The sequence below is a fragment of the Sycon ciliatum genome, chromosome 7 (assembly GCF_964019385.1).
Source record: "Sycon ciliatum chromosome 7, ocSycCili1.1, whole genome shotgun sequence".
NCBI lineage: Eukaryota > Metazoa > Porifera > Calcarea > Leucosolenida > Sycettidae > Sycon > Sycon ciliatum.
The window spans coordinates 6,039,213-6,066,978 of record NC_088649.1 but is presented as its reverse complement, the minus strand read 5'-3'; the positions used below and the strand labels follow the sequence as shown (position 1 = coordinate 6,066,978).

The 27,766-nt window shown below is 47.6% G+C and overlaps 1 protein-coding gene across 1 annotated transcript in view; it reads left to right on the top strand.

Moving 5' to 3' along the window:
• The first annotated feature begins 3,645 nt into the window (after positions 1-3,645).
• The window catches only part of LOC135820828 (uncharacterized), a 189,246-nt gene continuing 165,125 nt past the window's right edge, over positions 3,646-27,766 (top strand). The window contains exons 1-13 of the mRNA XM_065333867.1: positions 3,646-3,845; positions 4,564-4,917; positions 15,744-16,613; positions 17,087-17,329; positions 18,468-18,650; positions 18,793-19,086; positions 19,515-19,868; positions 20,141-20,360; positions 22,972-23,340; positions 25,303-25,343; positions 26,087-26,225; positions 26,378-26,415; positions 27,510-27,681. Of these exons, the coding sequence (XP_065189939.1) occupies positions 4,864-4,917; positions 15,744-16,613; positions 17,087-17,329; positions 18,468-18,650; positions 18,793-19,086; positions 19,515-19,868; positions 20,141-20,360; positions 22,972-23,340; positions 25,303-25,343; positions 26,087-26,225; positions 26,378-26,415; positions 27,510-27,681 (2,977 nt within the window). The 5' untranslated portion in view covers positions 3,646-3,845; positions 4,564-4,863. The remainder of the gene's footprint in view (positions 3,846-4,563; positions 4,918-15,743; positions 16,614-17,086; positions 17,330-18,467; positions 18,651-18,792; positions 19,087-19,514; positions 19,869-20,140; positions 20,361-22,971; positions 23,341-25,302; positions 25,344-26,086; positions 26,226-26,377; positions 26,416-27,509; positions 27,682-27,766) is intronic.

Genomic DNA, 27,766 nt, shown 5'->3' with positions numbered 1-27,766 from the left:
CGAACAATCAGCTGATTTTGCAGCCGAGTCTGATGTATAATTTTTTTAACCGAACGAAAAGCTGAATAGGCGAAAAACGGGCCGATTTGGGGAAAGCCTAGTCAGGGTCCGTATATGTATGACTCCGTATGCAGGGGCGTACATAGGGCGCGCGGTTCCCGGGATGCCCTGGAACCAGTAAAAATATTCGATATTGGTACAGAATATTTTGGATCCAGCTTTTTCAGGCCCAGCGCTCGCAGTGCAAGTGCATGCCTAGCGCCTGGAGTCCGCGCCTGACCATGCTGACGGTCCGAGGACTGTGGTGACTAGCCCAGGTGTGAAAGCGGTGCTGGGACACAGTGTACTGTAGTATCCCTGCCCGACCAATACGGAAGCAGTGCGGAACTAATACGGAGCTTTGCCTGATGTATATTTAGTGTATCTCCGTATGTAAGCGTACGGCGTCTGCTGCATAAAAGCGGCTGCGCATTTCTGTTTTGAAGAAGATGAGATTTTGATAATAACGAGCTATTCAACCTCCAGGTGTGCACCGGAGAGAAAGTCAGTCATTTTGCCGTTTCTTCTTTCACTAATAATTATATCTCAGGTGTGTACCTGAAAGAAGTAGAATAAAAGTAATTCTTGTTGATTTCACCGCGCCTACCACTCGGCTACCCATTACACCTAGTACTGGACTGGGTTCAACAAAGTCTCTACCTAGATCGCCGGATTCCTCGATCTCAGAGTCAAATTTCCTTTGCAGTTTGTTTTGACGAAGTTCGTCGTGTTTTGATCGATTTTTCGCTTTGTGGAAAAGAAAAATGAAGCGTCGACATCCAGAGGGCCAGCGCTATATTCAGAGCTATTTTGAGCAGCAGGCACAGCGTGTAGCCAGTGCTAGTGGCGAAGGTCAAGAGATAGATGAGAATGGTGACGCACCTGACTTGCAAGCGAAGGCTGCATGCAACGAACAGCGCTGAGGAAGAAATCGTCGGCGAAGCTGTAGAGCGACCGTTGTTACTTCAGTGACATGGGAGTGTGTTGGAAGGGATATGTGTTCGAAGGAATATTCTGAAAGTCGACGTCCACAGTGGAATCCAGTCCCCCGACATTTGCCGGACACGGAAAAGATTTCCGGCGTCACCGACAATCATTGTGCGCCACCGAAGGCAAAGGATTTCATTTCCTGTGCGTGTCCAGATGGATGGCAAACAGCGCCACTTTCAACTATCCTTGTTACAGGAGTTACCTTGGGTAGTCTTTTGACCGGCGTGCAATGGTGGCCTCTGCTTGCCCTGTGTGATGTTTGCTCCAGATGATTCGAAACTTAGGCAGCTTTCAAGACTGCACGCAATCGTCATGCTGAACAAAACATCCATAAAACGGTGAAAAGTTCAGTCTTTTGAAATCAAAAATGCGTAGCAATGACATCGTCTAGCAGCTTGTGGATGAAAATTTCACCCAGTCTGAGGAGAATATGCAGAAACTCCGTGGGATACGAAATACAGCACTTCAATTGTGTGGAATGTTGGTTCATCAGTTGGCATGGGAACCGCTCCAGGAGGCGAGCGGCGTACGCCCCTGCGTAGAGCCACCGCGCTGACATGAATATGGTGACCTGAGCACCGGCTTCCTATATTAGTCCATTCATCAAAACTGGTCTCTAATTCTGGTGAGTTCCCGTACTAATTACGGGTACTTGATTTTGTTGATTTTGTTGCTTTTATAGCACACTTTGCAGTGCCGCGAAATTTGAAATGAAAATGGGTAAAAGCACATCAAGTCCTCAACTGGGGTTTGAACTCCACAAGTCCACAGTCATCAGGTCATACTTATTAGGCTGCGTTTACGCGACAACGCACGGCCAGTTTTCCGTTTTCAGTCCCGCATTTTTAGGCCTCGACCAAATATGCTTAAAAGAGAGCATATTATGCTCGTCGCATATCAGGGAAAACGTCCATAATATGCCAAAGGCTTAGCATGATATGCAAAGAGATATGCCAAAATATGCTCGACATAAGCAGAAAGTGTAGATCATTTCAGTAAAATTACAACCTTGGAATATTCATTGGCTTCACGGCTATCATGCTTATGGTGCAAATCAAAACACATTCCGAATAGTATGGCTGGGGTGTATTCCCAGCAACCGTAGCGATAGTGTTCATCCATGGGGAAATGTAGCAAACGCTTCAACCATTCCAAATTCATCCATAAAAGGCATTTCTGAACGAATTTTGTCCATATTATGAATGTTTTGTCCTCATTTTCTTCAGAATATTTGAATTATATGCTGGCTCCATTCCAATATTCCCTTTGTCGCTCAATATGCCATAATTATATGAGCTGTCTCACAAAATATGCGGAAATATGCGCAAGCCTATTTGGTCGAGGCCTACCGCATTTCTTCTTTCCTTTTCGTGCGTTTACATGATCAAAGTTGATCTGAGGTGGTCTCCGTTTGTATCGTTTTCGCGCATCTACACGGGGGCAAAGGATCCGCAAAAGTTCGTCATGTGCCAAGTAAGTGTTGTCGTGGAAGCACCAATCACACTCAAGTAATAGTTATAAACAGGCCACAAAACAACACTCGTCACATGACGAAAATTGTAAAAAAAAAGGATTGCCGGATCCGTGCGAACGGGTGAAAACGGAACAAACGTGACGGAAAACGAGGCCAGCACACCGTTTCGACTGTTTACACACTCAAATTTATCCGGCAGAACATTTCCGTTTTCAAATTCTTCCACCTTGGCCAGCGTTTTGGTTTTCTTCCGTTTTGGTGTACAACTTTTACGTTTTGCTCTTCGTACCGTGTAAATGAACCATGCATCCGAAATAAAAGGATTTTGTTGCGTTTTCACTCCCAGCGTTGTCGTGTAAACGCAGCCGTACTGTTGAGCTATCCGAATTCAAATAGACACTAAAAAAATTGTTTGGGCAACAGAACATACTAATGAGACTCGTAGAAAAAGAAAAAGGCCCAACCCTGCCCTGCCAGTTATTAGGACTTACGGGGGTCGCCATGGCAAAATTAATAATAATGGAAAAACCAAGATCAATAATGCACGCAGTATGCTCTTGTTGGTACATGTACATGTATTTTGAAGTACATGTACATGTACATGTACAGTACTGGTTTGAAGCCTGTGCATGTGATGTGCCAGCTACAATGTCAATGTAGCTGCATGCAGTCTGAACTATAACTTGAAGTGCTTGCTGCACGTTTCTTCAGAATTCCCAAACTCCATTGCAGCGTATTTCTTGCACTTGAAAATACCGCCATTCCAGCAACAGGCTCTCAGCTGCACCAAAATAAATAACTACTTACTTTGCCAATATATCGCCCATTGGGCATCATGCACGTGCCCGGAAAGCGGTGTGCGAGAGGAATCCCACACCAGGTACTTCCCCAGACACAACTGCTAACGAGGGGAAATCCCTCATCCGACATCGGGAGATCGCATCTCGGCGGCTGGCCAGCTCACATGACATTATTTTTATCTAGGCCGAAGCGGCACCACCATGATTCGTGTGCATGTGGCCTTGCCAGGCCCGCGGCCCGGCCGCCCGGCCCATCTTTCGTTGGCTGCGATCGAGCATGCTATGCATGCGTGTGTGTCAATATAACACCTGGCGCTTGTTCGCAGCGTCGGTTTGTACCCGATCAGACCTTGTGAACGGATGAAGATCGAGTGCTAGTACATGTATCGGCAGCGCTTGCTGGGCCAAAAACCTAGATACTGATTTCGTGCAGAAGCAGGTGATCCGTAGTGTGGTAAATCGACCACTACCACTGTGCCACTGCACTGCCAGCCTCAAACTCAAAGTAACAGTTGCTTACCTGCTCAAGACGCAGAGTGCAGGTGAGTTCTCCTAGCCATGCATGTATCATTGGGCGCTTTCGATTACACGCATTTCGGTCAATTCTAGAATTAGTTATTGTTGATGCACAGTTCGATTACACAAAAAGTGACAATTCTGTCGTAAGAATTGATTTTATCCAATTCCGTCGAATCTGTCAATTCTGAAGAGAGGGCGGAATTTCTCTAATTCTGGCGCCAGAATTGCACAATCGGTGTGTTACCGGTCTGGTCATGACTCTAGCGCGCGAAGAGCCTCCCTGGCAGGGGGGTGCGCGATGCTAGGTCCACGTGTGCGCGAGGGTGTACGTGATCTCTTTTTACGATTCATCAATTTTGTTTGTGACATGACATGAATAAAATGCGTTGTGAATTCCAGTCGTTCGTTTACAAGGCCGGAATCCGCTCATTCTAGTCATTCCAGAATTAAAAAAAAAACAGTTCCAGAATTGTGTAAACGTGTAATCGAAAGCGCCCATTGCACTTGATGCATAATTATAATACTTCGAAGTAATTTTTCTATAATAATTATGATAATTATGCCAGTATAAATGTGAAAAACATCGTGCGACTCCGAACTTACATGTACTTCCCCCTCTTACAATGATGTACACCAGACCTACACTGGCTACAGCCTACACTACAGACAGTACAGACTCCTACATGACAGGATGATTCAATGATTTTTAGTATTTTTTTATTGTCTCTTTTTGTCTTCCAGCTTGCTCTCAGCTCACTCAGCCCAGGTCTTTCAGCGTAGATCGCGAAGCGTCACACTCTGGTGGTGTTTGCGACGGACTCGTCCTGCTGCGTACCCCTACATACTGTGGCCAGCGTAGGCTGTAGTGCCGTGATCGTGAGCTCATAATTATCAGCCGCTTTGTTCTTCACTGAGACTTGTTGTCAAGGTTTTCATCGAGCGAAGCAGGGCGCACGTCGGCAGATACCCGCTCGGCGCTGGTCCGATCTACCCGCACCGGTCGCGTTGTCGTGCGACGAGCACAACGGAGCAGCGAAGAGAATGGCGCAGCGGCCATTCCTCGACCCGCGCCCACCCGAGGGGGGCACAAATTCTGTAAGTACTGACAGCTGGATAATATATTATTATTAATTTGAAAATAATTTTATATTCATACAAAGGTAGTTCTAGGTGGCAACTGAAATCCGACTACTAGTAACGTGTTCGAGTGCAGTACCGATTCAACATCCAGCTGGGGTCAGACCACCCCATGCTGCAGCCAGTGCAGGATAGCTGGGTGCTTGGCTGTGCTACAGGGAACCCGAAGTCCATGCAGACGTTTTCACTGCTGCAAGGTTGGCCGGCCACGAGTTCTCAGGTTACTCCAGCCGAGTCTCGCGCAAACCGTGATTATTTTAAAAGGTGACCAGGCGCTTTGGCTGTGCTTCAAGAAGCCCAGAGTCAATGCAGGGGCTTTCACGGCTGTGAGCTCAGCAACCAGTGTACTGTACTATGTACACTGCTAATCCACACGTGCCAGCAGACTTGTAGCCCGCTTGAAATTCAAGACGGACAGCTGGAAACGTCTGTGGATACGTAGATTACCGGCCGGTGTAGATTTCCATCGCTCCGCCCGTAGAGTATAGAACGTGCACCTACTGCATATTGCCATTTGAACACTCGAGTCAATTGCATCACATTTTCCGGAGAACAAGCCGCACTGGAGTATAAGCCGCAAGCATTTTTTGGGAACGAAATACAGACAGTTCATTTATCACCGCTAATTTGACCATCATAGTTTAAGCCTTTGTTTGGGTGAATTGGTGGTGTTTAAACTAGGGCCGAGTCGGGTAGCATTTTCTTCGGGTATCGGGTTCGGGTAGGTTTCCACGGGTAGCACGGGTACCCGATCGGATAATGGTTCCATGGTAACACCACAGTGCACCTAGGAGGCGAAATCGCCTGTTTGTGGTGCGACGTTAAAGGGGAAAAAAAAAAAAAAAAAAAAATTTCACGGTTCGCGTGAGACTCGGCCAAAGGCCCAGTTTTCCGCATCCGCAGGAACGCCACCACCCTCTTGGATCAAGGCGCAGATGCAGCTCCTAAGCGGTGGGAGGTGAGTAGATCAGACCCACCACAAAGTGGTCAAAGACCGAAATCCCATTCACTGCATCCATGTTTCCCTCGTGCCAGGCCACGAGTTCCCAATTAACTGTGGGTCGCAGCACGGCTGGAAAAAATCCTTCCGCTTCCAAGCAGGACTTGAACCTGGTACCCTCTGTTTCTCAATCATGGTCTTAGACCATCCCACTATGCCTGAAGTTAAGGCAAAAATTAAAATTTCACCAGTTGTAGTCTTCGGGGTGCTGAGTCGAATGGTCTTGGTCCGAGGAAGCTGAGACGCTCCGTTCCTACTTGAATCCCAATCGAACTCGCGCACTTCCACCGAAACTGGGTGACTGCGCCCTACGAGATGGGGATTTGTATGCAAAATGTCACTAAAAGCGCCATTTCGTTCTTATAAAAGCACGGATGACCGCGATTGGCCCATATGTTGTAGTCTTTGGGACGCTGAGTCGACTGGTTTTGGTCCGAAAAGGCTGCGATGCGGCGTTCCTCCTTTATTCCCAATCGAACATGGTTGAAGAAGCGGTCACGTGCTCCTGCGTACACCAGTCACCTGGTCACCGTGCCTGCAGGGTACAACTTACTAGCCTGTTTGACCTTTTTTGGGTGCAGTCCTGTCACTCGAGTTGAACTCGAGTTGAACCTTGGTGTGAAAGTTGTCACCTGCTGGCGTGGTGACCAGGTGATTTGGGCACCCAGGACCACGTGACCGCTTCTTCAACCATGTTCGATTGGGAATAAAGGAGGAACGCTGCATCGCAGCCTTTTCGGACCAAAACCAGTCGACTCAGCGTCCAAAAGACTACAACATATGGGCCAATCGCGGTCATCCGTGCTTTTATAAGAACGAAATGGCGCTTTTAGTGACATTTTGCATACAAATCCCCATCTAGTAGGGCGCAGTCACCCAGTTTCGGTGGAAGTGCGCGAGTTCGATTGGGATTCAAGTAGGAAGGGAGCGTCTCAGCTTCCTCGGACCAAGACCATTCGACTCAGCACCCCGAAGACTACAACTGGTGAAATTTTAATTTTTGCCTTAACTTCCCCTTTAAATAAACTTCTACAACAACAACAACAACAACACCTCTTTCCTTACACACTGGGTAGACATGCGGAGTGTTACATGAATTTGTACACATGCGCTCACGATACATGATGTCATCTGCGACTTCAGGTTTTCGGGTACTATTCTGTACACGTCCACCCGAGATCCTCAGGGGTAGCACGGGTACCCGAGTACCCGTGCACACCACCAGGTTAAAGTGCTGTTTATACATGTAGACCTTATTCGATAAACGTCACAATCACGTGAACCGGGGTCCCGGGAACCAGGGAATGGCAAGAGACCTGCACTCAGTGCACAGTGGACTCTGCGTGCGAACATGGGAGTAGAAAATACCAGTATTTATCTACTCCCTTGAACGAACTGGGCCTTTCTTGCAACTCCTTTCTCGTACGCGTGCCCTAGCTTACGACAAATCCCTGGAGGCGAGTCCAAAAGATACATTATCGAATAAGGTCTATACTTCAGAAAATATGGTATCTGTAAACCATCACATGCCGCCGCATGGTGGGTTACCACTCTACAGTGCCTAGAGGACTTCAACCAACTCTGCATACCGGTAGGCGAATACAGTGTTTAACTATACTAGCTAAAACAGAATTTATTGAGTCACGAGTGCAGCAGCCATGTTACCTTGCACTGTTCAGTAGCACATTCTTGAATGGAGCGGTCAGAGCCTTAAGAGGGACTCAGTGAGTATGGGAATGGAGCGGTCAGAGCCTGAAGAGGGACTCAGTGAGCATGGGAGGCAAAATACATGTACTCATCATCAGAGATACAGATATTACTAGTATTAGCCATGGTACTAGTAGTGGTCAAGTCCAATTTTGCACCGTGCTCATGGGCTACAGTAAATACTAGTGAGAGAGAGAGAGAAGAGAGAGAGAGATAGAGAGAGAGAGAGAGAGAGAGAGAGAGAGAGAGAGAGAGAGAGAGAGAGAGAGAGAGAGAGAGAGAGAGAGAAGAGAGAGAGAGAGAGAGAGAGAGAGAGAGAGAGAGAGAGAGAGAGAGAGAGAGAGAGAGAGAGAGAGAGAGAGAGAGAGAGAGAGATACTAGATAGATAGATAGATTGAGATAGATAGATAGAGAGAGAGAGAGAGAGAGAGAGAGAGAAAGAGAGAGAGAGAGAGAGAGAGAGAGAGAGAGAGAGAGAGAGAGAGAGAGAGAGAGAGAGAGAGAGAGAGAGAGAGAGAGAGAGAGAGAGAGCGAGAGAGAGAGAGAGAGAGCGGGAAAGAGAGAGGGAGTGTGTGTGTGTGTGTGTGTGCGCGTGCGTGTGTGTATCACATCCCACATTGACTCTGGCATTGTGGTGCACCGAACCGTCGCCACAACTGCTGTGCACATGTAGTTGGTGTAGAGTGGTCGGCTGGGATTGTTCATCCTCTACTGCCCTAGGGTTAGGTTATACCAGTACTGGTCGGCTGGGATTGTTCATCCTCTACTGCCCTAGGGTTAGGCTATACCAGTACTGTCACTCTATACTATAGTGGTGTGCACACTGCAATCTGTTGTCTGTAGTGTAGGATAGTCTATAGTGCTGTGCACACTGCAGTCTGTTGTCTGTAGTGTAGGATCAGACTACATACTACAAGTAGTAAGTTTTCATCGGTGACCTGTGCAGTGTAGGCTACTGACTCTGTATCACTATCCTGGACCATGTGTGTGTAGTAACCAGAGCGTCTAGATTCTTGAGCCTGCCTCGTAATTATAGAAGCCTGTTTTGAATACAAGCCTGATTTTCAAGATACACTGTCGGCACATAAGCCTGCTTTTAGCGCTGACACCGTGACATAGAAATACCTGGTTTGAATAGAAGCCTGATGCGAATAGAAGCCTAGCCATGACATCGGCTTCTACAGGGTCGAATAAGCCCAGCTTTAGTACGCGACATCACCTGTTGTCCAACATTACGGTCTGCCAAGATCTTGTGATCACACCATCACCTGTCAGCTCAGCTCAGCTGCATCATGACGTGCACGGTCATTGTCTTCACAATCTGTGGCCACTGCATGTGCATGCCTGATCTCTTGGTGTGTGTGTGTGTGTGTGTGTGTGTGTGTGTGTGTGTGTGTGTGTGTGTGTGTGTGTGTGTGTGTGTGCATGGTGTGTGCTTGAGAGTAGCTATAGCACTCCAGTCACTGACTCCTGAGCTGAGCTCTGAGCTCTGAGCCCATTCTTTTCTACTCACTTTGAAGTTCATTAGAGGTGACAGGTTGTCATCGTATTGCCCCAGGGGATACTGTTCGGCTAGCCTTCAACAGTTGTCCTTGACAGCATGCTCAGAAGACTTCAGCTGGCGCCTCTCCTGCTGGGGCACCCGGGCCAGGAGCTCATGGCATGCAACCACCACTGAGCTCCTCACTACCACACGCTGTTGAAAGAGAACGGCACTCGAAGGGACATCTCCCAGCGTACGATTGCTGGGGACTGTCCCTTCGGCCTTGACCAAGCTACATAATCATTGAAAATCATTGAACTACAGTACATGTAGTACAACAAGTGCACAGAAGAAGCCTTGCTTGGTAGTTTATCATGTTTTTCGATTTTGCCAGCCGGGTTATGGTTGTAGTCAGGAGCACTACGCGTCCTGGCCTTGTAACATGCTGTCAAAATCGAAAAACAAGTACACAGAATTTGCGACAAACTCACCCATTTGAAAATAAACTGAACCGTCCACCTCTCCACACTGCGCTCGTGGCCCACATTCACAACACCACACCATAGCGAGGAAGTTCGTTCTGGGGTAGATGTTCCATATCCTCCAGACAGCTGTTTCGCTCATTAAGGAGCTCCTCAGTGGAGGTCGATAACGAATGAATAGCAGATAAAGGAATGTATAAGGTAAAGTGGCGCAATTGCGCACTTTCTACATAGAAAAGTGGCATACCCAAAGAAGTTAAAGGTGACTGGTGACGAAAGTTCTAAAGGTGTGTGTGTGTGTGTATACTTTATTTATAGTGGAAAATCAAAACAGGCAAAATGCCTAATAACATTGGACCCACTGTTAACGAAGGTGATAACGAAACACACAGTGCTGCTGGAACATGCATGCAGATGGCGCTATAATTTAGACAAGCACGCGAAGCAGACAATCTATTAGAAGTTCGCACTAACGTTGCTACACATAGTATCACACATGCATCATTCAGATTCATGATAGATTGAAATGAAGTGACGGTCCCATAGTGACCTGACCATGGTGACGAAGAGGTGAGAGAAGCGGAAGAGTCCCAGAGGCAGAGGCCCGTGGAGCCATTCACTGCACTGCCCGCCTTGTGAGGTTCCTCCGCTGCCACTCCTGCCGTTGAGGACAAAGTACTAGTTGTTGCTGTAGGCTCAAACGTGACCGCTGGCGACGTGTGCACCTACAGCGACCACTTTGTCGTCAACGGCAGGAGTTGCGCCATGGCAAGTGGCTGCAATGGCTGTGCCTGTGTTCACGACGATCATCATCATCATACGTGTACAATGTAACATTAGACTGTACAATTATGTAGGTGCAGGTGGCGATCTCAATGCAAGCTGTTCCTGAATATATTCCTCCTCTGCTTTGTCCATTTCATACTACATGTACCAACAATCCATAAACAATCTGTGCACTCTTGATACTACCTACTTTGAAGTAGTATTTCCATGTCTGTTGTGACCTCGTCTTTCTCTCTGTGCTAAGTCGCGCACATGTTTGAAAGAAGGCATCAGCTCAAAGGCCGCTTCATTGCCAAACATGAGATTCAGCTAGGAAGCACTCACTGCATGAATCGTAGCAGTGGTAGCAGTGGTGGTGAGTTTCACTTTTCAGAGTGCTCCGCTAACCTACACGTACGTGTAGGCCTAGGGTCTTGACTTCATGGCGGCCCAGACGCATCATTATCGTTACTTTGTCGCACCGGTGGTCCGATCGAACAGATCCTTGTTACTTGTATGCTGTGTGCCTTGTTGGAATACTCACTGACGCCGCTGGACTAGCACTCGCCGCTCGCTATGCACTGACTGTCTGTGTCTGACTCTGTGCATGGACTCATGAGTCATGGACTACTGTCTGGTGAAGATCGTCTCTCTGGCCTAGCTGGGTCTGACGGTCGCTTTCCCTGGCTCATCCAGCCACTGCGCCAGCCTGTGTGTCAAGCCGGCCCTAGGACCTGGCGCCTGGCATGGCATGTCCAGAGAACTCGGATCCGACCTCAAGATTAAGACTACCGTACTAATACGCCCCAGGCTACGCGGCCCTAGCACCACACACGTGGCAGCTACATGTAATGTACGTAACCGTCGTTGTAGGCTAGAATGGGGACTTTCCCCGAGTTTGGCAGAGGGAAAGTACCGTCCTTGCTGCACTTTGTAATTTTTCTCTGGCACCCCGCCGTCTAGTCTGCGATCCGATCTCTTGACTGGCACGTCACCTGGTCACACTCACAGGTAGATCGACTACAGTGCAGACTGCAGAGGGTACACACTAGTCACTTACGAGTATCATTCTTTTCTCATGCACGATCGAGGGATGATTGAGAGACGAGGGTCGTTATTCGCAAGGTTGACTGTCGTACTTCCAAGAACAGTTGTCTAAAGTCCTTAGCCTTAGGCTGCTGACAGTGCTCAATGTCCCGTGGACAGAGCCAGTAATACAAATCTTACACAGCAATGAATCAAACAAGTCTCTTTCCGCTGCTACCCCGAGTTTCGTGTGAAAACACGTCATCAGACAGTAGCATATGTACTTCCAAGAACATGTAGTAGATCTATCTAGCAAGAGTATACTCTTGTAAAAGGTTTTTCATTTGACCCGACGAGACCACACGACGATTGCAGACAACAGCACGAGCAGTTCACCAGCCACACTCCACGAAAGCAAGTAGAAAAGGAAGATGGCAACAAAGAAGTATATTCTTGGCAGTGGGAGTCGAAATAAAACAAGCCTGGGCCGAGTAAAACTATGGACTCACTTGTATGGTCTAACCCAGAGAAAGGATTGATGGACATGGCAGCCATCTCTTTCCCAGTGATCGCACCAACGCTGGCGTTTCTTTGTGTCTCCTACGACTATACATGTACATGATTGTATTGTTGTTGGTTTGACAGCATGAAACAAGATGGAGGACACCGTGTTCGGAACACAGTCACCTTACTGCTGTCATACCAACAACAACATGTGTGAACTAAAACAAGGTTTATCTAATACTGTACACCGGGGGATGTACCCAGTGTGCTGACAGTGCTCAACACCATGGCGGAGGCAGAGCGTAATACAAAACAGAACAACAAGGACAATCAAGACTTGTTTGCTGCGACTTGAAGTTTCATGCTCTCGCAATTATCAGGCAACAAACAAGCCTTGATTGTCCTTGTTGTTCTGTTCATATAGTACTGTACATGTACACGCTGCCCATTGTATTTCCAGCGTTCGTCCTGTTGTTGCCTTGTTGGGTCGCAAATCAAATCAACTGCCCTGTACTAGCTGTGTGGCACTTTCCTGGTCATCTGTAGCCAAGGACTGGTCATCGATACACATTCTTCCAATTTTAGAGGCTCGACTGCAGCCGAATAATCATCTGTTTCAGAGTTTCTTCGAAATTTGAACAAATTGGAGGCGTCCCCAATTCTTCAATGCTGTACATGCATCTCCACAATCCACACCAGTCCAAACGAACACTTAGGAAATTTGAAACCGAACGTTTTCCGAATAATCATCTGTTTCAGAGTTTCTTCAAAATTGTACAACAAATTGGAAGCGTCTCCAATTCTTCAATGCTGTACATGCATCTCCACAATCCACACCAGCCCAAACGAACACTTAGGAAATTTGAAACCGAACGTTTTCCTTCCCTTCTCTTCATGGGCTCTTTGGCTTAGGGAATAAAGGAAAAAATCGACTAACACAGCAATTCCTATGGGCAAAGAATTGAAGGACATACACATCACGCTACAAGTGTGAAAAGTTAGCGGGTCAAAACAGCATGAAGATTCTCCTCGAAGTAGTCGTGACGTAAGTACGATCATGTAGATCTACTCAGTACAAAGTGATTGTAGATGTACATGACTGCACTTACTTTGATCGGACGGATCGCCCGGATGTCGACATGACTGATTGTCCTCTTGCATACGCATGACATTTTCGATGTTTTTTTGGTTGAACATTTGCAAAATATAGGGGGTTCCGTGGAACCCCGGACTCCCCCCTCCCTCCGGATACGCCACTGGGTTTCACAAACTTTGTGTAGCCAGTGAGCTCTCGGCGGCGGTGGATCTGTAGCGATCTCGCTGCCATGACGTCAATCACTCACCAACACACATATACGCATGCGCACGACACATCTCTTCCTCTAGGCTCTAGCTCTTTGTCTTGAGTGAACAAGAAACTGTCAAGCATTGTAGTCCTCTCCACCGGAGTTGTATTTCCCTGGCCCCACGGTGGTATGTTCCAGGAATCATCTGTCACCGCGATTTTAGAATAATAATTATTACAGATATGTCCACTGCCACCTCGGGTGCCTAAAGATCATTTTCCACTAGCTTGTGGTGCAGTACAGTGCGCTATTAATTCTAAAAGTTTAGAGTGATGGCGGAACACACTCCTGGCAGTTCCTGGGCTAATCTTGCGAAGAGAAAGGACGGATTAATTCACCCCAGATTGTAGCCGGCGCTTTTCAGAATTGAACTGCACAGCCGAAGACTGCTGGCATGTGCACGCTGCCGGCTACAGGTACTTTTGTTACGCTGCTTGTTATCTGCACAGTTATTGCCATGTACTAGTAGTACTGTAGTATGGGCCATGGAGGACAACCCGTGATAATACCGTTGTTTATCTTGATCGGTTGACAGCATGTTACCGGGCGGAATGCGCACGGTGTCGAAAACAGTGCCCCTGACAACCGAATTAACCGATGAACATGCTAATCTACCAAACAAGGCTTACATTATGCCGTTGTTCGTTGTGGCTTAGTCACAAGTGTGTAACTGTAAGCACGTGTCCTGATGTGGATACCGTTACGGTCACAAGTCTCTACTGTAAATATACAAATTTTCGGCAGCTATTTAATTTCGGCTATATTCGGCACCGACCCAAAACGCCTAAATTAAAACGCCGATGAAATTTTTCACAGCATCTGTCGCACTATACCATGCCCTCTACCCCACGCCGAAAATAAATCGCTGCCGAAATGTCAAAAATCGTGAAGTGCCGAAATTTTGCAGCGCCGAAATTTTGTATATTTACAGTATGTACATTTCCCCATGGGGTTTCTGTTATGACTTCTGGAGTGCTCCGTCCGCTCCTTCGTGGACATGCCATGAGGTTGTCTTACCTTGAGCCTCAACCTCCGGACTACACTATTAAAGTGTTACGTTCGTGCAAGGGCTCTGAAAAATGCAGACTTTCGTTGTGAAGTGTTGGAATGCCGAAGACTGCAAGATGGTACTCACTAGCATAAATTTTCAGAAATTTCAGGTGCTCAACATTAAAATTATTTGTTTAGGTATGTGGCCCAAAAAAACATTTTAGGCCAACCTGTTGCTATCAGGTTCGGCCTCATTTTCTCTGTGCTGCACTGATGAGTCCACAAAGGACGAAACAGTTCTGTCCGCAGATTGAGTGTTAGGCCAACAGAAATTTTAGCTACAGACACTAGTAAGCAGTCCCCCACTGGATGATGCGAGTCAGTGCTCTTGAGGCTATTGGAATTTTTAAAACTACGGAGAAGGAATGTCTATTGCCAGGGTAATGTGCTGGTCGATGTGCAGCTATTAACACTTAGGTATGAAATAGATGCTCCGAAAGTAGCGAAAGTAAAAAATACACTATAAGTGTGTGAATTTACAGTGTTCAGTGCTTGCCAAGTATTTTATTCGTGAGGGCGGTTTCACTGGCTCTCGGAGACAGAGAGGGAGAGAGAGGGAGAAAGAGGGAGAGAGAGGGAGAGAGAGGGAGGGAGAGGGAGAGGGAGAGGGAGAGAGAGAGAGAGAGAGAGAGAGAGAGAGAGAGAGAGAGAGAGAGAGAGAGAGAGAGAGGAAAGAGAGCGAGAAAGAGGGGGAGAGAGACTGGCAGCCAGGCAGACTGAAAAGGAGAGGGAGAAAGAGAAGGAGAAGAAGAAGAAGTAGAGAACACGTGTTTGCCAACTGCATCACGTATATTTCCTCAGACATCTCACCCCCCCCCCCCCTCCTCCTCTCCCTGTTTCCTTTCATGGAAACATTGGAATCTCTCTTGGTGGCACTTGGCAGCATGAGTCCGTGCATTGCGTCCAAAACCACACGGTAAATCACGGCCGGTCAGAGATAGGATATAGCTGACTAGTGTTCAACTCTCCTGATCTACCCACACACCTCAGTCCTGTGTCACCTCAGGGCCAGGGCAGCCGAGTCAGCAACCCCTGGGGGGGGGGGGGTACTTGGACCCGTTTGAAAAAGAATACATACATGTTCAGTACTTGTACTTGCATTTGTTTTGTACTTCCGGGGTGAGGGGGGGTGGGTGGTGGGGGGGGGGGGTGGGGTGAGGGTGGGGGTGGGGGTGGTGGGTGAGGGTGGGGGTGGTGGGTGAGGGTGGGGGGGGGGGGGGGGGTAGGGGGTACAAACTGACAGGCTGCAGGCGTGTGCTGAAGCATGCCCAGTACGCATAGTTCACGCATGTGAATTAGAGAACTCTCATGAAAGAGGGAAGAGAGGAGTGTCTGTTGCTGCTTCCCTCTGTCCGTGTAAGAGGAACTAAAAAAATTGAATTAAAAAAAAAGTTTGTATGCTGGTGTTGCTGTTGTTTCAGAGTGGCTACATGTCAAGTCAAAGTTCCGCGGAAGTGAACAGGTCCAATGCACTGTTTCCAGGTGCTAATGCACTGTTTCCAGGTGCTCAGCCTGCAGTGGAACAGGCATTTGATGCTTCAGCGCTGCAACATCAACAGTTGAAGCTCCAGCAGTGGCCAATGCAACAATATCAAGCGCAACAAGAGCAGCAGCAGCAGCCGCCACGACAACTGCAACAGCAGCAGCAACAACAACTGCAACAGCAGCAGCAACACCAACTGCAGCAGCAGCAGCAACACCAACTGCAGCAGCAGCAGCAACAACTGCAACAGCAGCTGCAACAAGAACTGCAACAGCAGCAGCAACAACAACTGCAGCAGCAGCAGCAGCAGCAACAACTGCAACAGCAGCTGCAACAAGAACTGCAACAGCAGCCGCAACAACAACTGCAGCAGCAGCAGCAACAAATGCAACAGCAGCTGCAACAGCAGCTGCAGCAGCAGCAACAACAACTGCAGCCGGACCAGCAGCAGCAACAACTGCAACAGCAGCTGCAACAAGAACTGCAACAGCAGCAGCAACAACAACTGCAGCAGCAGCAGCAACAACAACTGCAGCCGGACCAGCAGCAGCAACAACTGCAACAGCAGCTGCAACAAGAACTGCAACAGCAGCAGCAGCAACAACTGCAACAGCAGCTGCAACAGCAACTGCAGCAGCAGAAGCAACAACAACTGCAGCCGGAGCAGCAGCAACAACAACTGCATCAGCAGCAGGAACAGCCGCATGTACAGCAGTGGCTGCGGCATCAGCAACCGCAGCAGCGACAATACCAGCAACCAACGGAGCAATACCAACAAGCTACCAACCAGCTTGCTGGACTAAACCAGGTAGGGAATTGTTTGACCTCCGTGATATGCATCAAGTATGCTGCTAGTGTAGTATCAACCCTCGAGTGCATGTCATGCTAGGGACTATGAGATATCAGTCCTGAACAGTTCCATCTGGCCATGGCAACCGACAATAGGGGACTATGTCACAACAGTTCAGAAACACCGACAGGGTTGTTGCAGGTGTCGTACAGTTTAGAATGTGGATTCTGCACAGTTCTGCAAGTTGTGAGGTGAACTATCTCACTCATATTCCACTCTCATGTAGGAGAGCGAGGCAGTTCTTCCTATTACAGCCCCCCCCTCCCTCCCCCCCCCCCCATCATCTCCCGATCCTTTCTCCTTTCCATATTTCAAATTGCGGCGAGGGAAAGGGACCACACTTTGAAATATCAACTACACCGCATCGTGCAACAATGTCAGCCGTTGAACGAGTTTTTATCCTGCTATTATCGTGTATTTTTCTTGTCCAGGTTGCATCTGCACTGCCTGCATCCAGTACCGGCACTGCTTCTAACGGCTCTGACTTCGCTGGCCAGCAGTACGCCCTGCCAGGCATTGGCGCTGCATTTGGGCAGGACGATGTAAGAACGGCAATGGAGGATGGCATGGATTCGTCTGACAAGGGCTACTCTTCTGGACCAATGGCTACTCTTGCCACCATTGCTGGTGACGTTGAGCTGGAGCCGATGTCAATGCAATCTTCTGGCCCGCAGGTAAGCCGTTTAAAAGTGCCCCGACAGCGGAAGGACCTGGTGATGGGGTGCTCTCGCTGTACTTTTCAGTAAATCCAATTGCCACTGGCCTTGCTTGTTCCCACCCCCCTGTTCATTAATGCCAATCCATTGGTCACTGCTTCAACCTCCTCCCCCCCCCCCCCCCCCACCCCCTCTCCCCTGATGTCAGTTCCCACACTAGCATGCGCGGGCCTGAGGTGGGTTCTGGTATAAAGGGGTTGCTGCCACATTATTTTGGCACGCAAATACAAGAGGCTAGGCAGACTGCTTTACTGTAACTTGAAGTTTCACACGCTGAGCGGCCATCAAACAGCACCATCAAATAGCACCATCAAACAGCACCAACAGACAGCACCATCAAACAGCACCATTAAACAGCACCATCAAACAGCACCGTCAAACAGCACCATCAAACAGCACCAACAGACAGCACCATCAAACAGCACCATCAAACAGCACCATCAAACAGCACCATCAAACAGCACCATCAAACAGCACCAACAGACAGCACCATCAAACAGCACCAACAGACAGCACCATCAAACAGCACCATCAAACAGCACCATCAAACAGCACCATCAAACAGCACCATCAAACAGCACCATCGAACAGCACCAACAGACAGCGAAACACTGTCCCCATTGTCACAGGTAATTTTTTTGCCGCTCTCCACTCAGATGCAGGTGTGTGGAGCACTCATTCGAGATGCCCCGGCCAGCCCTGATTCACGGTGAAGGCATAGCACGTTCAGCGCCATGGGTACATCAGTTAAAGCCATGTCGGAATGTTTTTTGTGGGGTGTGTGTGTGTGGGGGGGGGGGGGGGGGGGTAGGGGGTGTTTGAGTACCGAAAGCAACCCCCAGCCGCCTGGTGCTTAGCTGCCTAACACCGAAGTGGAAATTGTCGAAATATTGACACTTGCTTGAGATGTACAGGTTCCTGGCATCATTTTTGGCAGTCACGTGAAGGTACAGTTTCATACGTTTTTTTTATCTCCACATATGTCTTTTAATTTCTTTAGGGGACGACAATCGGGGCTGGGCATTGTGAGTGGTCACATCTTCAAGGCTACATTGTCCGTGTTCTGCGTGTGATTATTCTATGCAATTCCTTGTAGGGGCTATTACCAAACAACACCACGCCAACTGGAATACTTCCACTGGGTGGCTCTGCATCTTGCAATAATGGTGGTGGTGTGAATGGAGCTCCATTTCAACCATATGCTCAAACCAATGGCAATGGTTCAATGGCTTTCTATACCACCACCAACACTAGTGATCTTCGCACCATCCATAATCAGGTTTGTATGTATGTGAGCGATCGTTGTTGTCTCTCTGTATCTCTGTGTCTCTGTCTGTCTGTTTTGTTTTCGCCTTGCTACCAGCAAGGCAGCAGTGGTGTTGTTTCTGTCGCATTCTGTACTCTCTCTATTTTGCACTCAGGGTCCACAAACAGTCCATACTGTGAGCGCGGCTGCATTCTCTTGCAGTAGCAGTAGCGACAACATCAACAACATAAGCAGTGGGAGTGGCGCGTCCGATGCGGACACTGCCCTGCCTAATGTGAATCAAATTGATCGGCGTCTGTTGGTCTCCCAATCCGGTATTTACCAAGGCGGTGGATCCAGCTTCAATGTCGGTACTGTGCCAGTGGCCAACCATATGATTAAACCAGCACATGCTGTAATGCCTGGATCAAACACAAGCATCTCTATTCACCCAGTTCCTAACAGTCAGGTACTTTGTATGCTCCTTGGTGTCTACATGTGTGCCCGTGTGTGTGTGTGTGTGTGTGTGTATGTGTGTGTGTGTGTGTGTGTGTGTGTGTGTGTGCGCGCGCGTGCGTACGTGCATGTGTGTGTCCATGGGCAGAGGTGGGCTGGATGCTGAGGCAGTGAAAATAAATCATGCATGCTTTCTGAAGACCGGAACAACTGTGCACTTCTTGCAACGGGCGTTTATAACAACTCGCTCAACAAGTACAGAATGAGATACTGACTTGTTTCCATGTCCCAAATTGGGCCCAGCTGACTGGGCATTGCGATGTGTTTGGCAATGAGTTTATCCCGAGTCAAAATTATTATGAACTTGTTCCGAACTCATTGTAGAAGTTTCCTAACCACCTCTATATCTCGTTGCCTTTGTGCTTGCTGAAATCACCCCAGGACAACTTCAGGCCGCCTGATGAATTGGACACAGCCTTCATCAACAGTCAGCCTCCCGGCCGCAACAATGGTTCGATGTTGCATGCTGCCGTCTCGAAGTCACACACTGGCGTGGTAGCTACCACCGAGACAGCTGTTTCACTGCCGATAAACGATCGGTCATCTCTGGCTGGCCAACAACAGCAGCAACAACAACAACAACAGGAACAGTTGCAGCATCAGGAGCAACAGCAAAATCAGCATGAGCAGCTGCGGCAGCAGCAGCAGTGGAATTCACACGATGTAGGCCTGCACGAATGCCCCGTACTATCCGACAATGATATTGAGGATTTACTTGGACGTATGACACCGGATGTGAGTTGACCTGGCCTGTGTGTGTGTGTGTGTGTGTGTGTGTGTGTGTGTGTGTGTGTGTGTGTGTGTGTGTGTTTGCGAGTCTCTGGGTTGTGTGCTTGCGAGTCTGTGTGTTGTGTGTGTGCGAGTCTGTGTGCGTTTGTGTGCGTGTGTGCGGGCGCGCGGTTGTGTCTGTGTGAACTTTCTTATAATATTATATATTCTGGGTTTCCTCTCTTCAGAGGTTTCTTTCTTGCGCTTTGTCATTGTGTTGTGTTGTTCTTTGTGACCAGTCCGGAGAGGCAAGGCACATGGCTAGTTCAGGACAATGTGGGCCTCACATCACGACTCTGCCATTGCCGGCAGGTAATGACGATGGAATTGACCCCTTCCCGGCGATGGAATTCAACCTTGCAGAAGTGCCTCACAGTGCCCCCACTGCGGCTGCATCTGTTGCTGCTGCTGCTTGTGCAGTCAGTACCCCACACGGACATAGTGTGGAGGAAGTCCAAGGTAAGACCAGGGCCAGTGAGGATGAACAGCTGTCTGGCCAGTCTAAAGCACGTTTTCTCTGTTGCCTTAGTTTTCTTTTTGTTCCAAGCACTGTGAAGAAACGGGGATCTATCCAGTTCTACTTGGTCCGCGTCAGCAATATTGTCGCTTATCTTTCTACAATTTGAACTTAGACTTTGGACATGAACGCGTGCACTTGAAGTGATAAAACTTGGTACGATGGACGGTAAGGTATAGAATGACAACTAGCTGTAAGGAATTTATTGTCCAAGGAAGTGTTCCTACTTTTTTCGGTCCTCCTTGTCGCTGCTCTCGACGCTGGTGACAAATATTTTTGCTCGCGATCGACTCTCTTGGTTTTGCAAGCTCATCTCTCTTCCTCTCCGCTGCCTGGCTATTTTCTAAACAGAATCGATCGTGACTGTCGCCTTCTCTATAGGACTTCGCGTGGGCAGTACGACAGCCTGTGTGGTTCAAATCTGATGCCGTTCTTTGCAAGATTTTATTTTGAACGACGACGACGACGCGTACAGTACTTGCAAATCTCCACGACGCGCTGGATACTCCGAGCGTTGAGTTGGAGGTAAGGGAGCTGAGATCTCAGCTTGAGGAGCGATCCCTGAGGTGAGCGATCTCGGCCGTTCAGCAGAATGGAGCTGATTCCGAGTAGCCGATTACACTGTACTTTCTTGTGGCTTGCGCTGCTCTTGCCTGCACAGCGTAACAAGATAATGTATTTTGATGCCTCGCTGTATCAATCAGAATCACCCACCCGTCGCTATGGAAAACCACTCGACCTGTAGCTAAACCGTTCAGGTACTAGTAAACTAACTTACTAACCAAAATTGGGATGAAATGGGCTGCCAGGTGAGCTTTGGCGACATATAAACAAAGCTGAAAGATAAGCGACACTATCGCTGACGCGCGGACCAAGTACTTCAAAGTAAAAACCAGAAAAAAAGTTCCAGAGTTTCCAGTAGCTAGTGTCGGGAGATAGCCTCATGCCTGAAACTCAGAGTTGGAACGCAGTCTTCATTCTCTTCTCCTTGTTGCTAATTCGAACTACCGGTATATATTTGTCCAATCTCCGGACAACTACAGCTATCTGTTTGAACATAGCTTGAGTGACTGGCCGAACCGGTCACAATGAAGTCTAGTGAACAACAAAGCATGTTAAACCGACAAAAAGTAAAGTATCAAAGTTAAAGGGCTCTAACTGTGGTGAAAAACGAGCTCTGTCGGGGGACAGCAACTTTGACGCTTACCAGATGGATGCCTGCTCACTCAGTCGCCCATCATCTCTCTTGCCTCCTGTCTCTCTTTTATATTACTTAGTGTTGTTGTTAATGTGGCTTGCTGATACGTCAGGCGAAATTACTGGTCAGTCGGCGACACGCATTTTTCACAAAAATTTGCGTTTCACCTGCTGGGAGAGCATGCGTGTACTCGAGTCTCATCCTGAGCACGTTTTCTTCTTCTTTTTTTCAGCTCCAGTATAGCTGTATTTTTCATTGCAAAGCCATCCTCGATTGTTGTGTTCGTTGTTCAAACGAAGTGGACATTCAATCATGAAGGCAGAGGACATAGGAGCCTGATGGAGTTTCTCGTGGCATAGGACGGCCACACAGAGACACTTTGGGATTTTCTGAATATAAAATACCGTACGCACGATGCTGAGATCAATTTGTGTGATATCAAATTGTTTGTGATCTACCACATCGAGCAGAACGGGATCCAAACACAAGCTTACCGACGGTTAGGCTGCCGACCTGACTGGACAAATGATCCCTGGCTTCACCAGACGCCAGAAGTCGGACACCATGTCCTTTGCCGCGACGTCCATCTCCAAAAAGAACTCCATCTTCGTCGTGAAAAGGCTTGAAATACTAAATATTCAACCGAGATTCGCGGTCTCACCCTTTCTCAGATCGAATCATTTTTGTAGCAGTTGCAGGGCAGATCCCGCCACTACTTCAACAGGCGATGGCTCCAAAGCATGCCTGGAACAAGCCATATTGAGGTTGCAAGCCACCCCTCTCAGCAACAAATTCGAAGAAATTCGAAATTTCAGTGGTGGAAGATATACTATGAAGAGAATTTCAAAAAGTATGTTTCGCGGAGCGATCGCTCAACCTACGTCATTCAAACTTTGCAGGATGGTTCAGACGTACATGCTAGGCATGGAACCACAGGCGATGATGCCATAGCTGACACACAGAGTAACACACACAGCAGATTCGTGTGCACAGATACTAAATTAGTGGACGTCGTCATCTTCTTCCCGCTGATCTCGAATGTACTATGATGTGCTATTTCGCCTGAGGATTACTGTAAGAGTTGAAAGTGTAACGAGTCTTAAGTTTAACGATTTGCCAATTTTCCCACTAAGCGGGCACACAGTTTAATGACCCTGCCAGCACACACCTATCTTCTATTTCTCTAGTGCTACGTAGAGAAGGAATAACGTACGTGTAACGTTTCTTGAGTTAACGATGGACTCTTTCTCGTTAAAAAGCTAGACGTTGTACCCCGTTAGAGATTCAACTCTTCCAGTATCTTCTTTTCACTGTTTCCGCCTCTTTGTCAATGTCACTATTGCTGTTCTCTTTAGAAGCTGATGACGTGGCCGCGAGCAAAGCTACACCGTCCACTCAGTCGGATAACAACTTCAGTGAAATGATGGCCAGACTTGTACAAGTCCTGAAGAAAAATGAGGAGTTGGAAAAAGAAGTCAAGTTGAATAAGGAAGAGGCGACAGCTCGTCTTGCTGAAGAGAAGAAAAAGAATGATCGCCTTGCTGAACGCAATCGACTTCTTTCTGAACAGAAGCGTCTGGCAGAGCGAACTACGTACAACCTTCAACAAGCTGTGAATCGGAGCAAGGCCAAGCCAGGTGTGCTTGATGCCACCAGGTCAAAATCAAGGCCAAGACGCGCACGTTCGTCGTCAAGACCGATCGTTGAGCCAACTGAAAGAGAGGGTAGGTGAATAGTGAAATGGAGAAATGAATGTACTGTATTTCCCGGAGTATAAGCCGCACACCCCCCCCCCCCCCCCTATTTTTTGCCAGGAAATACAGACATCTATCCTCTTTATCACCGTTAAGTTGATCATCAGAGTATAAACCACACCCCTTTTTTTGAGGTGAAATGTGAGTGTTCAAAGTGCGGCATATACTCCGGAAAATACGGTACTGAGTGTTTGCTCATTCGTTCGTTTGACTAGGACAAAAGTTTCAATTAAAATACATAATGTACGGACTGTAAGCAGACAATGTTGAGGTCACACCTCTTTGTTGAGGTCACTGCCCTTTGTCGAGGTCACAACCCTTAGCCGAGGTCACAACGCTTTGGCGAGGTCACAACCCTTTGTTGAACCCACTGCCCTTTGTTAAGGAGATACGTATATCTCGAGATCTGACGTCTTATGGTGAGGACATTCCCATATGTCGAGGTCACATCTCCTATTTCACCCCTCGCTGAGTCTGCTCCTCTGTTGCATGGGCACGAGGTGCACCCGTGTGACGTGTGTGTGTGTGTGTGTGTGTGTGTGTGTGTGTGCCGCAGTGTGTGAGTGTGTGTGTGTGTGTGTGTGTGTGTTTGTGCATTGGGTGATTCTCTTTGGTTGGTTTACTGTGTTTGATGGCGTGCATGTTCTCTTATGAAATGATGAATGGAGCCTGCTACACTACAGCGACCATTCATAAAAAGATGATATCCTAGCTTTTGATAGATCAAATTTTGAACTTTTGAAGCAAAGGCGCATGTGGATACGAGTTAAGAGTAACTGTCCGCCACTGTAACTGGATACTGTCTACAGTCAGAGGTGCAACAACTAGGCACACAACTGACAGAGTACTGAGATGTTCGACGATCTGACACCTAGCTCCAACACATCTCCGAAGCGCTAACCAACAGCCCTTCAACTCGGAAACAAAGAAGGGGAAGCTTTGCGAAAACGAATTGTGCAAAACCGAACGCTGAACTCTTCCAGTACTTCTCATGCATGACAATGTGATGAACTAGATGACTACAAAACAATAGTTTCACACAACGTATGTTTCGCCGTATGGTTCGTGACAGTAACAATCGACATTCTTTGTTCCCGTGGGACTTCAGCTTGTACTCATTTTCATTGCGCTTACCTTCCCCTCTTTGGTCTACCTTAGACTAGAACCTTCCGAGTTGGAAGGCTGTTGGTTAGCGCTTCGGAGATGTTTTGAAGCTAGGTGTCGGGCCGTCGAATGTCTCAGTACTCTGTCAGTTTTATGCCTAGTTTTTGCTGACTGTCATATGATAATATAATTACAGTGGTGGACAGTTACTCTTTTAAAATTGTATCCATTGTATCCATTGTATTCTTTTTTAAATTGTGAGCTTTTCACAATTTCTTTGCAATCCCATGGAATGCTCTTCCAATTATGTTCATGAAATCTATTTCTCCAAAAAGTAAGCCATAACAAGAATAGGATTTCGGCCAGGTTTTCCCCCAAAAACACTGAATTGGGAAAAAGCATGAAAATCCAGGCCACTTCACTCCACTTGCCATGGTACATTGTGCAGGTTCGAACACCGGTTGAGGTACCTTTTGGACCCTTTTTCAAGTTTCAAATTTCGCGGCACTGCACCGTGTACGATAAAATCACGAAAAAACCACCAAATAACTTACTTGTACGGGTGCCCACCAGAACCAGCGCTCGTCTTTTTGTGAATGGAATGTAGTTGGTGCACCCTTGCACTACCTATCTCTCGATGGAGCAGTGAAGCTGTTCCACACAATTCGCTTGGGCCTTCGTGTTTGTCGTGGAGAAGTTCGAACTCTCTGTCACTTGAAGGATATGTCCTGTTGTAGTGTCTATGACCTCATGATTGTGCCGGTGTAGTTCTATTTTCAAATGGTTTCACCCGGGCTGCCTTTTTGTTTGCTTCTTATGCCGCTCCAGAGTCCAAGAAGAAGCTGAATGAACTGTTACTCCATGGAATGGTGAGTGCTTTGCACATCTTGTTCTTGTTTTGCATTACCACTTCAACTAGTGTATCAGCTTATTGAATGCTCCCCCCCCCCCCGTATCACGCATTCTGTACTTTGGTATTAATTTTTAAGCGGTCTGTATTCGAGCCCTGATTCAGACCGATCTTTTCGGTTTCACGGTATCTTTTCAGCTGTAATATACGTTTAGACGCCACAACTTGTGAAAGTACTCCTGTTTGAAAATGTTCTTCCGAGAAATCCTTGTGCAAACAAAATTAATTTTAATGTGTGATGCGATAGTATGGTAATTATTATTATTATAATTTATAGAAAAGAAAAGGACCAAGGAACTACAAGTTACACTATAATGTCCACTAACACCACCAGTTACTAAACAATCTGGTCATGCGATAACATTGCACGACACTGACCGTCGGTACTGACGTTCTACAACTAGAGCTGACGGCCAGTTAGTTGTAGAACGTCAGTACCGTCGGTCGGTGTCGTGCAATGTTATCGCATGAGCTGATTGTTTAGTACCTGGTGGCGTCAGTGAACATTATATCGTAACTTGTAGTTCATTGGTCCTTTTCTTTTCTATAAATTAAAATTTTGATATGGCCATCCCCACAGTCCCAAGGCCTACCATAAATGTGCCAATACAAGTAATACCATGATCACTTGGGTGATAGCAATATAATCTTATCTTTGCAAACCCCGTTCTCTTCTGTCTTTGTCTTGCTACACTCCTGAAGGGACACCCAAATCAGAGACCACTGCTGTCAGTGCCTGTCTCGACCACCACACAAGCAGAGGCAATGAGTGCCGAAGCTACTCAAACCTCGGCTGGAGTCAGGAGTTTCATTGGAAGAATCATCAAGCCTGAAGAAATTGGTAAGTTTGTAGTCTTGAGTCCCTGAAAAAAAATTCTGGCACTTGCGAGGTCACCAAGAACAATCCTTTTTATTCCCACATGTACATGTAATTCTACGTCTCATTGATAGCACATGATTGTGCTTGCGTGCTTTCTTCTTTCACTATTTCAGAGCATGTTACCCTCACGCCAGGCAAAGAAAGATTCAATGTAAGTACAAGGGCGATGCTGCCATGAAGTGAATCACCATTAATTTGCTATTCTCTGCGTGATTTTCGTCATGTATGGAGCCAAACAATGACATGATTTCGCAGCGTATGCAGTATTTTCGATACTGCACGGGGAAACCCCGTTTGTCCTGCGCAGTATTGCTACACTGTATTGAATTTGACCTTTGAACTGACCCTTCTTTCTACCCAAATACGTCAGGTACACTGTGATAGTAAACTTCTAGAGATGTATATAGAGGGGTCAAGTATAGTGGTCACATGGGACATGGTAAAAATAATGAAATATTTTGCTTGCACGAAGGCAGTACCGGATGATATCTCTTTTTAAAGCGGGGTTCACTCGAGCTTTTTTTGCCATGCGATGCACGATCGACGCGATCCACAACACCACAGCGCCATGCAAACCGGCAAAATACCATTCACAGACGAAGTCACCGATGTGACGTCGCCTGTTGCTGATGTGTCTCAAGCTCATTGCAGGTTGGTACGTCACCATGGCATCCACGTGGCTAAGTACAGCTTTTTACAAATCTGCAAGCAACTCTTGAACCGTCGGTACAACTTTGGTGCAAAGAAGGTCCAAATCGCACATCGCATCGCAGGTGGCAGAGCGGAAGTGGAGCCACGTTCGACTTCTGTAATCATCCATTTGCGACATTTGCGTGAGCTGAGCGACGGATGCGATTTGGGGATTTCCCGGTTTCGCGGCCGTCGCATCCCATCGCAAAAATGCTTAGACCGTCGCTGCCTGCGCAGCTATGGGGCCGAACTGCGCACGTGCCTAGGCGATACTTTCATACATGCATGTAGCATTCCTAGCGGCATATACCAAGAATGATATAGTGTCTTTGCAGGACGTGGATAGGTTTTCTATGGGACCAGCACTTAATTGGCCTTTATCTGGCAGCCACATTTCTTTCGGTGAGTACACCCTGTACTAAAAAAAAACCTTGGTAAGGCTCTGTGTAGGCTGTGGCGGCAGCAATGTCACACAGTAGTGCCCGACGCCGGAGAGCTTACGCGTGCTGCACACATCACCGTTTTCAGTGTTTTCTGCGTGTTCTTGACTTTCAGCGACAATTCCATGTGGAGGCACACTTCAACGGGTTTATCCCAGACTGTGCGTCGCAAGGTCATACCCTTTACTTTCAACTGACGTCCACAAGGCGCACTGTGAGGAGTCAAGCAGCTGAGTTTTCCAGGCACACTCACATTCTCACAGCACTAGTGCCAAGCATACCAAAGGGTAAGAACTTACTAAGAAGACACGCTGTCTCAGGCGCATAGCTCGCATGGGGCACGGGGCACGTGCACCCCCCCCCCCCCCTAAA